The sequence below is a fragment of the Mesoplodon bidens genome (assembly GCF_964165515.1).
Source record: "Mesoplodon bidens genome assembly, chromosome: 11".
NCBI classification, from domain to species: Eukaryota; Metazoa; Chordata; class Mammalia; order Artiodactyla; family Ziphiidae; genus Mesoplodon; species Mesoplodon bidens.
In genome coordinates, this window is record NC_138167.1 from 80375452 (window position 1) to 80388425 (window position 12974).

The 12974-nt window shown below is 40.4% G+C and overlaps 1 protein-coding gene across 2 annotated transcripts; it reads right to left on the minus strand.

Annotated features, from left to right (window-relative positions):
• Positions 1-408: 408 nt before the first annotated feature.
• SLC25A3 (solute carrier family 25 member 3) lies at positions 409-6855 on the minus strand. 2 transcript variants are annotated; one of them, XM_081249470.1, is made up of 8 exons: positions 6732-6855; positions 6325-6485; positions 4610-4731; positions 3161-3340; positions 2234-2415; positions 1414-1586; positions 830-940; positions 409-747 (listed from the first exon to the last, which is right to left on the minus strand). In XM_081249470.1, exons 2-8 carry the CDS (start codon positions 6479-6481, stop codon positions 587-589), a joined length of 1086 nt encoding a protein of 361 aa, XP_081105596.1. In that variant the 5' UTR covers positions 6482-6485; positions 6732-6855; the 3' UTR covers positions 409-586. The 2 variants fall into 2 exon arrangements, with proteins under 2 accessions (XP_081105596.1, XP_081105597.1); XM_081249471.1 differs by lacking the exons at positions 4610-4731; positions 6732-6855 and adding an exon at positions 4888-5012.
• Positions 6856-12974: the final 6119 nt, after the last annotated feature.

Here is a 12974-nt window from a genome sequence, read left to right on the forward strand (position 1 = left end):
TATCAAATGTTTTGGTTCTTCTAAAAAGCTATCATTCTAAGAAACAGCCTAATTTAGATTACCTTCTTTTACAAATAAGGATTAGCACATTGATTAGGATTTTTAATAATAAGTGTTGCAAAAATCTGATTATATACTGAAATGTATTTGTCAAAACAAACCACAAATGAGTATTTATCCATATGCAAACTGAACAATTGTTTTTAAAAATTTAGGGCATGGTTCCTAAAAATTTAAGAACTCTCTTGGGTGACAAATCCTGAAACATAAGACAATTTGAGTAGGGATCACGGTATTCAACCAACAGTGAATTTTTTTCCTTGAGGTTTTAATGTATGCATAATTCTTTCCATTTTAGGGTTATTTCTTTAAAAACTAGTTTTAAAAATAATTATCAAGTCACAGACAAACCACGAACAGTTGGGTTTATTTCAACAGTAAGTTTGAAACTCTTCTTTCTGGCAAGAGCACTACAGTAATTATATTAGGAATAGACAATTTCCTACACTGTCAAATATATAAAAGTTCCTTCTGCATTTTCCTCAACACTGATGAACAAGCAGATTCAGTCCACATCTGCTTTCATCTACTGAGTGTACCCAAGCTTCTTCTTCAGAGATTCTGGCATCTCAGGTGGAGGAGGGCGAGGGAGCCTGAAGTAGACCTTCACGGAGTCATAGATGAACCACTGCAGTGCAGTCAGAGTGCCAATCATGATGATACGGGCAAAGAGTCCCTTCCATACACCTGGATAAAATATGAAATGTGAGTGAAAAATATATTCCAAAGTGTTCTTCTTTCCTTAGAGGGGAGAAAAAAAAAATCTTACCTCTAAATCCAAGTCTCTGGAGTACCAGAGACGCACTGCTACCCTTCTCTTTATTCAACACAGACACCACAGAATCAGCAGGGTGAGAAACAATGGCACAGAAGACTCCAGCTGAAAAAAGTCAAGATAAATGATCCATTATGGGGTCAGTTAAAAAAAATTTTCACATCACAGCCAACATTTTCATGAGTAATAAAATTCCCTTGTTTAAAAAAATCATATTTTAGAGTGAGACTGACAAGAAAAGTTATAAAGCAGTCTACCCTCTGTAAAACAGAACAATCCCTCAAGTTATATTCAGATTTTAACACTCTCTTGTATTAATAATTTGTTATTGGAAAAACTAAACACCAAAAAAAGGCACAGCAGTGAAGTCAATACATTCCCGAGCTTAATTATGACATGCAAACCACAAAACAATTATTTTAGGAACGAATTAGCAAGTATATACGAATCCTGAAGAGTATATAAAACGCAATGGAAAGATAAAACTTCTTTGGAATATTTTTCCCTCACAAAAGAGGCCAATACTGGAAATGATTATTCTTAATTTCACAGACAAGCATGTTCTAAATAATTCATACCTATGTAACCTGCCACAAATGTGACAACCAGCTGCTCTGGCTTTGAACATTCACTTCGGGGCTTGGGAACCACAAACTTGTACAATGCTTCAACAGTACGTTCAAAGCAGGCGAACTTCATCATGGTATATGGTATCTGTCTCATCCAGAGAGGAGCAACCCCCTTGTAGAATCTAGGAAATCAGACTTATTGTACTCGGTTGCATATATTCATCTAGCAGACTTTTTCATTATTAACAGAAGTGTCCGCACACCAGTCAAGTCCTGATAGTAACAAAATGGCAGCACTACTGCTTGTCATTTCTATCAGAACCTAAGACTAACATGCAGGTATATTTATCTCACATGCCAATGACTCAAGCACCTTTGACTATACAACCAAAAAAGTTGCTGGATGTTTCTTTCACTGGAACTACAAGAAACAGTAAGTTTACAAGTAGAACTCAGCTCAAGATTGGCATCCACAAAGGTGGATCTAAGGAAGCATGTGTGGCCTGACTATATGCAAATTCTTAACTGTGAACACAGATGACAAGAATTCTAACAAGGGCACTCCCCAACCCCCAAGTTAGGAGTTAATATTTAGGTCAAATATCAAGTCATTTGTAGACTGAAAATGATTCTAACTTAGGGGGGGGAAAAAAACCCTTAATTCAGGGTTCAAGCCATGTATCAACTTATCCTTGCCCCTAGAGTTTATGTTCTATGTGAGGGGGAAAGAGATGTGAAAAAGAGAAAGTCTGGCAGGTTTAATGCTAACAAATGCAGTTTTCTCAAATGAGTATTTTTATACTATATATTTAGGCAAATGTTTACTCACGCCTTTAAGCCTTCTTCCTTATACATTTTGGGAGCTGCATCCCTCAAAGTGTTAGCATATCCTGGTTGGGTTTGAATTCGAACCTTAGCAGCTTCCATAGGAGCCAGAGCAATGTCAGCAAAGAATTCAGCACTGGCAGAGGCAGCCAAATACAGTGATGTGCGCCAGAGATAGGCATTCTCCTAAATGAAAAACATAAGGAGAAACATGAAGTGCTGCTGCACTGGCTGTTCTCAATTTAAGAGACAGTTCTAGGCAACAGTTAAATTTCAGACATTTTAAGTGTTTCTTTATCACAGTCCACAGATAACACACATGAGGCTGAATATCTCTCATAACCTCATCAACCATAGTACACTGTGAATATTTTTTGAATGTCTAGGTGCCAAGGATAGTTGACCCTTGAACTCATACAGGAATACTACAATCCTTCTCTTTAAAAAACTCAAATCCAACTTATCTGGAAAGCAGCATAGCACAATAAAAAGAGCACTGAAGTCTAATGAAATAGTTTTTCTTATCCTGTTTATGTTAAAACAGCCTTATGACACAACACTGTAAAGCAATTATACTCCAATAAAGATGTTAAAAAAAAAAACAGCCTTATGATTTGAAACATACTATTCACCCTTTCTGAGACTATTCCCTCAGTTCTAAAACAAGGTGAGTCAAACAAAAATCTAAGATCCTTTTTGGTCTTATACTTTAAGTTAAAAACTGAGGACTTTTTTTTCCCTTTTTCTTCTTTAAATATTTATTTATTTATTTGGCCATGCCAGGTCTCAGTTTCGGCATGTGGGATCTAGTTCCCTGACCAGGGATTGAACCTGGGCCCCTTGCACTGGGAAGCGAGGAATCTTAGCCACTGGACCACCAGGAAAGTCTCTAAAAGCTGAGGACTTTCAATTTCAAAGTTAAATTACATACCTCTCCAAGCATGTTGCTATACAAAACTTTGAAGACTTCATAAAAGCCAAATTTGCAGAGCCCTTGCATAGAGTAGCCAATGAAAGTCGGAGCCCATCCTTTGGCCAAACCACGAACACCATCTTCTTTGAGTGTAATTGAGAATCCATTAAATATGCCCTTGTACTTTTGTGGGTCCACCTTTATTTAAAACAAGAAGAAGAAAAAAAATTAAATGTACCACAGAGATAATAACACTTCTCACAAACACTTAATTTTGTTATTATTAGTTTTTCCTTTTGGTTCTAATATAAACTTTAATAACTACACAAAAGGTGGGTAAATACAAGTTCACTGCATATCAGCTTAATGTCTACTATTATCTTTGTAAATGTAACTTTTTGTACAGTAAGGTCTAGCTTTCTTTCAGTCAGACTTAAGTCTTGGAGAGTTAGTTAAGAGGATAAAATTCCTACAAAAATACATGATAAAACTGACACAAGAGATTTTTCCACCACCCACCTCTTTTTACCACTTAAAAATTAGTTTTAAAGCTACTTCATAAACAACAGATAAGTCTATATCCTTGATATATGCTAGCCCATTAAGTGATTATAAAGTTTTGTGAACTTAAGACAATCAAATTAAATACAAGTTAAAAAGGTACATCAACATGAAAACCCTCTTTTGAGTTAAGAAATTAAATTTCCTTTAAGAGACATGCATAAGAAGTTTTAGCAAAGGTGTATTTAATATTCATTCTATTAACTAATGGGGGTAAAAATCTTATCTATTTCTGCCAGTACTAGAAGGGCTGGTATACATCACCTTCCTCTCCCTGCTAACATTTCACCTTCCTTTCTCTTTTAGGTAAGTAGACCGCTAATCCTGTTTGGGACAAATAAATTTTTGATGTTTGATTATTTGTGTTTCAATAATCCTAATTAAGACATTTTAATTGTAAAAGAAAACCTTTTCTGTAAATAAATATGCAAGAAGCTATGCCCACAGATTTTAAGCACTATACAGTGAGAGTTTTTTAATCTATAGTGTTCTCTGCCTTGATCTTATCAATAAATAAGAGACATGAAGTTACATCATATAATGCACAAAGAATGACTGCCTACTCTGACGTGTAAGTGCTTTTGTAAAATGACTATTTGGAGCAAAAAAGAAACAGTAGGCCTTGAAGAACTCTAGGCAGAATTCAGCCCAGCAGCAAAAACCACTTACAGCCAGAGTCTGAGATCAACAATCTACCTTCACTCTTATTTTAAAAGAGGTATTTCTTGGCTTTAAAACACTAATTAAAGTAAAAATCATGAGTTAAAGAAATCTGAGTTTGGTGTTCTACTAAAATTTCCGGCAGTCATAATGTCTTCATTCTTCTCAACTGTGAAGTCCTTGAATATTACTTGGAATTAAGTCACACACAGAAGAGATGTTCAATGTTGTCATCTCAATACAAACCTGCATACGGCATTTCACTAAATCCAGAGGAACAACAGCAGTGTGTGTCAGACCACAACTTAAGACCCCACCAAAGCCACACAGTGCGTAAAACTTCGCAGAGCCATATTCACAACTGTACTCTGTAATAAGACAAGACACACCATGCATTTTAATATAACACTCATGTTACTGGTTATCAACTTACCTCCTGGACAGTTAGGTTTCCACACAGCTTGTTAGTAGGTAACAGCCATGTTTCAACAATGTTTTATTTAGTCCAACATGCAAAAACAAACCTGCATTCTGCATTTAACCAGATCTAGAGGAACCAATGCTGTATGTGTTGTGCCACAACTAATGATTCCTCCAAGTCCACAGAGGAGAAAGAATCTGCCAGATCCATAGTCACAGCTATACTGCTCTGTTTGATTGAAAAAAAAAAATCAAATAAGTATTTCTTCAGAGGTGACTAAGGCCATGGGAATGCAAGAGAACTTTGTTTCCCTGTGAAAAAGTATTATCACAACTGAACAGCTCTGCCCACCATTTACAAGTAAACTGAAAGATAATTTTCCACCTAGTGTGAGCAAGGAATTCACTGCCAAAATCAAAACAATCATTTAAAGATTTTGAAGGTTCTTATCTGTGAGATACTACCTCTCTCTCGTTTTGCCATATAAATTTTTAAAAAAGTTTTCTACATCATTAATAGCTCTTCCAATTAAAGTCAAACTTCAAATTACTAACGGCCGATAAGAACACACTTCTGAGTACCAATCCAACTCAAATCATGTAAAAGCTTGCAAATCTCTAAGGCTACCCAGCCACTAACCAATACTATCCCCACTTATGGATCCCTATAGTGTAAAACTAGATAAACATAAATTCCTGCAGTCAAATACATTTACTACACAAATGACCACAGATTGAACTGTCTAAATTGAAGGACCGAATGATGATGTAAGGGTTTTTTCCTCACACTAAAGACAGAACAGAAACACATAATAATTTTTTTTAAAAAATCTTTACATTTTACAGGTACAAGGTAGATAACATATTCTGTACTCCTGCAATTCGGTTTTCAGGTTTCTCTGTAAATACACTCCACTGGGATTTAAAATACACACAATTAAAATAAAGTTGGGTCTAACTATCAAGAAACCCGAGAGATAAGATCAAAGGGATTCCTATCTATTATATCCTTTCTATGGTCTCTCCGGGTCTACAAGTCAATCAGGCGCATTAAAACAACAGTTACCCAGTTATCACACATACCTTGAGTCAATATTAGACTCCGGGAATACTAAAGGGAGGAAACAATATTTTTAAAAAGAAAGTGAAAGCAAAATCAAAGAACTGATAATACAGTTATAACTGCGGTGGCCAGTGGTTAAAATGAAGACTTTACCCAATGCCTAGTCGGCTGACCAAGCGGGCTCACGGCGAAGATAAGGAGCTAGTCACGGCCTCTATGACTCCACTCGCTCGAGGACGCGGAGGTCACGGAGGGAGCAGGGCCTAGACCCTTCCACGCCCTTGAGGGAGGGCCAAGGATCCGACACCCGGCTTCGGGCGGAACTAGCTGACATCCTCGGACAAGCAACTGGGCGCCCTCCTGCGCTGCCCCGGGCAGGGCGCGCGTCCTTCCCTGTCCTCCGGGCCGAGTACGCCACGAAGGCCGAGGGGACCACGAGGGGACCTCACAACCGTATCGGGACAGGGTCTGACCTCACCTTCCACAGTGGCGGCTGCCAGCTTGCGGGAGCGGCGGGGTGGGCCCGGGGGCCCGGCGGGGTTGCTGCGGGGGCCCGCGAGACCATCTTGCACCAGCTGCAGGTGGGGTGCGTTGAAGGGGTTCGCCCGCGCCAAGTGCGCCACGGACGAGAACATCTTCCTAGGGGGAGAGGAAGGGCGGTCAGAGGAAAGGCAAAGGGGGCCGTTAGGCCGGCTAAAGTCACCTGCACCCTGGGACCACCCCCGCACCCAGGCCTTGCCGCTTCCCGCCTCCGCGCCCTTGAGGAGGTCACCGCGGCCTCCCCAAAGGAGGAGGCCGACGGGGCCTACAGCCAAAGAAGCGACCCACGGGGTCTCCGCGCTCCACTCCCCGCACGCACTACAGAGAAGGCCGAGCCACACTCACTCCCTAAGATGGCGAACACACCACCGCTCCCTCGGAAAGGCTGGGGCTCACAGAGGCCGAACGTCCTCCAGCTCTTTAGATCTGTGCCTTTCGCGCGTCGTCAGCGGGACGCACACAGTGCGTCACTACAGGCTGGCGGCACCCATTGGCGAAGAAGAGCGCCGAGGCCCAAACGTCATCGCGTTCTCCTAGCAGCCCTATCCCCGCCCCACTCGCCCTAGCCCTTCCGGCCCGGCTTCTGCGCAGGAGGGTTCTCTTTGCGCAGGCGCGCATTCCGGGCTGGTGTTTTGAGTTGTGTGGGTTTCTGCTCGTGACCTCCTCTTTTTGTCTCTTCACCTTCAAACGTCTCTCCTGGAATCTGGGGCTTACTTTCTTTTCATTTAAATGAGCCCCAATATACTAGTCACCTAAAAAAAAAATCCGAATACGCGATGATATATTATATTTCGGTTTGCGGTTAGAATGTCACTGCAGTACAGTTTTTGTGTCACAGCTTCTGCTATTATGGTACTTTTTTTTTTTTTAAGTTCCATCCATTGACATTACACATAGACATGTCTGAATTTTCCATCAGACTTTAGGAGAGTATTTTAAGAGGAAATGTGTAGCAAGAACTCTTAAGACAGCTTGCTGCTTCATCACAATAGTTTATATAACACATTAAAGCATTCAATAAATTATTTTTAACACCTGGGAGTACAGGGGTGAACTAGAGTGAAAGTGACTGGCAGCAGATTTTGTTTTTAATAAATTTAGAAAATCTTCATTAGATTCAGTTAAACAAAGAAAGGCCTAGTTTAATTGGAAAGAGTTTAGTAAGGATCAAACCTCTGTTAGAATTCTGGCTCTGACATTTTCCCAGCTATTGTTAAAGTACCTTTGGGAACTTACTTGATCTCTGTGCACCTGTTTCTTAAGTGGTGGAAGCAGGGCTGGCCTCGTGGGCTTGCGACCTATACAGTTACGCAGGGGCTATGCTTGGTTTAATGTTCTGCTGTCACCGTTGTGAAGTTCTTAATGAACAAGAGAACCTGTGTGTTTCATTTTGCACTGGGCCCTGCAGATTGTGCAGCTGGTCCTGGATGGGAGTAATACATATCTTGCAGAGTTTGTGAAAACTCCGTGAGATAATTTCTTTTCTTCTTTTTTCTTCCTTTTTTGTTTTTTTGTTTTATTAAATGGACTTGAAAAATTGAGCTGTCTTGTATGCCAATGGTAGCAATATTGACTAAAACTCCGTTCCTATATAAACATGCAAGATTTTTGAAGAAAATTAGCATTACAATATTAGAAAAATTTTAAACGTTATCCTCTTAAGAAAGAAATTGGACATTTTCTTTAAAAAGCAGATATCATGGGTTTCAATCTTCTCAATTCCCCATCCTTTGAATAGAGTTCAATAATAATTTTGGTGAGATCAATACTTAGTGTTCACATTATGATGACTACTATTTATAGTAAACCATGGTGAATGCTGTAATTATATTTCTAATCTTGAATGATCTGTTTTCCTCTAGAGGTAATAATTGTCACTTTTGGCATTTGTTTGGTTTTCTTTTTTTTTTTTTTTTTTATAGAATAGGGAAGGGGGAATGAAGTGTGAAAGTTGCTGGCAATGGGGGAGGGGATTCCCATTTTTATTTTTATTTATTTATTTATTTATTTTCGGCTGTGTGGGGTCTTCATTTCTGTGCGAGGGCTTTCTCTAGTTGCGGCGAACGGGGGCCACTCTTCATTGCAGTGCGCGGGCTTCTCACTGTCGCGGCCTCTCTTGTTGCGGAGCACAGGCTCCAGACGCGCAGGCTCAGTAGTTGTGGCTCACGGGCCCAGTTGCTCCGCGGCATGTGGGATCCTCCCAGACCAGGGCTCGAACCCATGTCCCCTGCATTGTCAGGCGGATTCTCAACCACTGCGCCACCAGGGAAGCCCCTTGTTTGGTTTTCTAATCACTCATCACTAAGTCGAAATCTGCTGTATTAATTTGCTAGAGGCTGTCATAACAAAGTACCTCAGACTGAGTGGCTTAAGCAAAAGAAATTTGTGTTCTGTTAGTTCTCAATGAAATAATTTCTAAAACTGAGGATTTTTAGCCAAGGAGCAGAGCTGGGGTCTGAGGTTGGGGGGGTGGACATCAGTGAATGGGAAGTTACTGAGAGATTAGGGTAATTCTTGCTAAATGGACCTCACAGGATTCTTGCAGAAGGCAGGCCAAGGTTATCAGACATCACTTGGAAGATGAGGAATTTGATCAGGTATCAAGCGTGATCAGATACCGAGTTTGGGAGATTCTGGCTAAACCGACTTAGAATTCTTGCTACACTTGGGTTCCTTATGATCATGCCCAAGGATGGGCTTAGTGGAAAAAGGGATCAGAGTAGCCTAACTAAAGTTTGGTCAAGGAGAGAGTCTTTGTCAATGCCTTCCTATTCAGTATACCAAGGCAGTCTAGCATTTTAATTTCATTTAATATGGGCTGCCACTGAGTTTAAATTTCAGCCAAACTGTTAGAGACATCCTCAGCAATCTGAGCTAAAACAATGAATTGGGCCATTTTCTTTACTGTACTCATATCAGTAAGTTTGCCTTGATCTACCATTATATTCCTTCTCTTTTAGTTTTTGCTACTTATCAAATTACTCCAAAATTTAGAGACATAAAACAACAAATACTATTATCTCATATTTTCTGAGGGTCAGGAATCTGGATGTGGCTGAACTACATGACCTTACTCAGGGATTGTCATAGGGTTGTAGGCAAGCTGTTGGCTGGGACTGTGGTCTCTAAAGACTTGACCGGGGCCAGAGTATCTGCTTGCAGGTTCGCAAACTTGGCGACTGGCAGGATGCTTCAATTCCTTGTCGTGTGGCCCTCTCCATAGGGCTCCTCATGACATGGCTTCCCCAGAGTAATTCAAGAAAGAAAGAGCAACCAGGACAGAAGTTGCAGTGTCCTTTATAACCTAATCTCAGAAGTGACACACCATCACTTCTGTATTTTACTGGTCATGCAGACGAATCCTGATACGATGTAGAAAGGGAGGTGATCATTGGGGCCATCCAAGAGGCTGACTACTACACATCCAAACAAACATTCTCAGCCTCCATCCCCATGTGTGTTGCCCAGGTTTCTCTTAATATAAATCTTGCACACTTTTTATCTTACCTTCTAGGGTTTCCTGCAATGGGGCCTAGAAGCAATGGGAGGTATTGACAACTGGTTCTGAGAAGGATCAGCACACCCTACAAGGCAACTACCTCAGGGGGAGGAAGAGCTGTTTCTACTAGCAAAAGAGGCTCAGCAGAACTTAGGGGTTCATGATCCCAGTGTCATCTGAATCTTCCCATGTGTTCCCATCCACACTGCTCAAAAAAAAAGCCCTTATGATAACACAAGGCCTACAAGATTGGGAATTCAACTGCAATTGAAATTACAATTCAGGATTAGATTTTGGGTTTAGTTTTTAGAAATTACAGCCTTGTACATATAGGAAGGCAATCATTACATTTTCTGGTCCCTTATCTCCTCTTGAACTGAGAGTTTAAAACCCTAAGCTCATCATTTCCTTTCCCCTACTTATCCAACATAATTAGGAAAAAAACAGCCAACCCCACTGTAGTCCTTATTTTCACTTAAATATTCTGTGGAAGCATCTACTTGGTCACCCAAAGCCTTGCCTTCTTCAGCCATTTGATTACTGGTATCCACGGGTCATAATTTAAGAAAATTTTTTTTGCTGATGCATGCCATGGACAACCAGTGTCACCATTATCATTGACAGCTGGTCACCAATGCCTTTAAATCCAATCAGACCAGATAACCCAGAACAAATTCAGAGAAACACATTGTTAAGGTTTTGTTCTCCTGGAATTTCTTCCAATACCACTGTCTGTATCAGAGTTTGATCAGAGAAGCATAGCCACAGTGAGTCATATGGAATAAAAGATTTATTGTAGGGATTAGACCTTATGAGACTGTGGGAGCTGGAGAAGAATTTGCCTCTGTGTCTGGGGCTGGACCTGAAATTACTGTAAATCCATAGGACTTACAGTCAGGCAGGAAAGCTAAACATGAAGTGGGGGTGAGCAGGGACAAATTGGAACCCACAAAGTCAAACTAGACCGTGAGCCTGTCTCATCACCTACAATGCTGGTCCCTGCAGGAGCCATGGTGCAGGTGCTTATGAGAGCCACAGTGCCACTATGCATCTGGCCCAGGACTCAGAGAAACCGAAGAAGATCCAGTTCTGAAAAAGCTTCACACCTGGCCTCTGCCCCGATTTAAGGTGAGCCAGCAAATCAGCAAAATGAGCGTGAGCTGCCACAGCACCTCATGTCCTACACCGACCTTCAGAGTATAATGACTGCTGCTTCACCTCTGCCTTTGCACAAATTTCCCTTGTGACCAATCCTAACCCAGACCCATATTTAGGAGATAAACAGTTAAACTTTGAGACACTAGAGAGAGAGAACATTCAAGGGGAACTTTGCCATGGGCATTTGAAAAACTTAGAGCTAGAAGTCAAGTTTGCCCTTGTAGATTTGACAATTATCTCTGTCATGGAGAATCACAAGAAAATCCTTAAATAATTCCTAGCCAGTCATGTAATAGAAGGATATAAAAAATTATGCGAGGGAGACTAAAGTCCGTTTTCATATCTGCCCTGAGGAAAAAAGAGTAACATCCACTTATTTATTGTCTTTTTTGATTAGAAGTCTTGTTTTTTATTTTTGGGGTGGTTTGTTGTTGTTGTTGTTTTGTTTTTGTATGACTTCATAAATAGAGTAGGGAGAAATTTGTCTCTTTGTATCTGAAGTAAAATAAAATGGACTTCACAGTTGGGGCTTTAGTTTCCATTCTGGAAAGTTTTAAAATCCCCATTCTTTGGAAAGGTATGCTAGGTTGAGCCTAGGGTACCTTGTCTGTAAGGCTGGTGGTCTCTTTACCATAGTGCACCCCGAGAGCGCAGAGCTAGCTCTGGGGCCCGGTCTCAGACTCTTACACCCACCTATGTTTGTGCATGGAGCTGAAAACAGTGAAAGTTATATCTGTATATTCAGAGACATTGTATTTTATAGGAAATAAAAGTCAGGTGAATCCTTTTACCCAGTCTTTATCTCTTGATATCTTGAAATTTCTTTCTTTCTGCAATTAAAATCATAAAATATGCTTTGGCCCAGAGAGGAGAGCCATACCTCGATATGGCAGAACCTAAAAGAGTCCACGTGGAAGGAGCACATCTATGTGGCACTTTAGTCACTCAATGGCTACAATTCATCACCTGGACAGATTTTAAGTGAGGCCCTGTCATCATAGTTAGAGGTTCCCAAACCTGGTTTCTCATCGAAGCACCTGGGGAGCTTTTTAAGCACAGATGTTGTCAGACCTCAAAAGATTCTACTAAGTCTGATGAGGAGTTCTAGAAGCTGCCATTTTTTTTAAAGATCCCCAGGTGATTCTTAAAATAGCCAGTTTTAGGGACTGATGATCTAAGGAATTCAAAGATAAGCATGAGCCTGTGGAACGGGTCTGACCCAACACTGACAGCATCCTGAATTACCTGGTTTGCCATGGATATAAAGTGCTCACTTACTAGAAAGGAATCCCTGCTCATCTGGTTTGCTTCAAACTGAGTGTTCACCTTGTTCTTCCACATTCAAGAACAAGGTGCAAGGCTGCGGTGCACACCATCAGCACCCCATACAAACTGGGGCAAATTCTTAATAGAAGTATGAAAGGGGACAGGAGAATATCAGCTGCTTAAAGATGGTCACAGCCACAGACTTGGTAACATACAGGAAATTTGAGGGAGAAATGTATATACCTGAAGAATAGCAAATATGAAAAATAATGAATATAAAATGGACTAAGCCTTACTAAAATGAGGAGAACTAGTTTCGTTCATCCTTAGATGGGACAGAATATACCTAACACCTAAATTTGTTTATACGCTGGGTTATTATGAACTGAAATGTATACTAATTTTATCACAATTCAAACCTCATGCCACTTATGATCTTTTTGCTGTAGCTACTCAGAGGCCTTCTCACAAATGAGTCCAATGTAACTGCAGTCAGCTCTAAATGAAGTTAAAATTTGCAAACATAATGAAACTTCAGGAAAAATTATCAAATTCTGCTATTATATCTCTAAACCTGGAAGATAGTCATTTGGGAAGGAATATCTTTAGGGAATCAAACATATTTTTAGAGAGCAGTAGCCTCAAATGTTAGTGGAATTTAACTG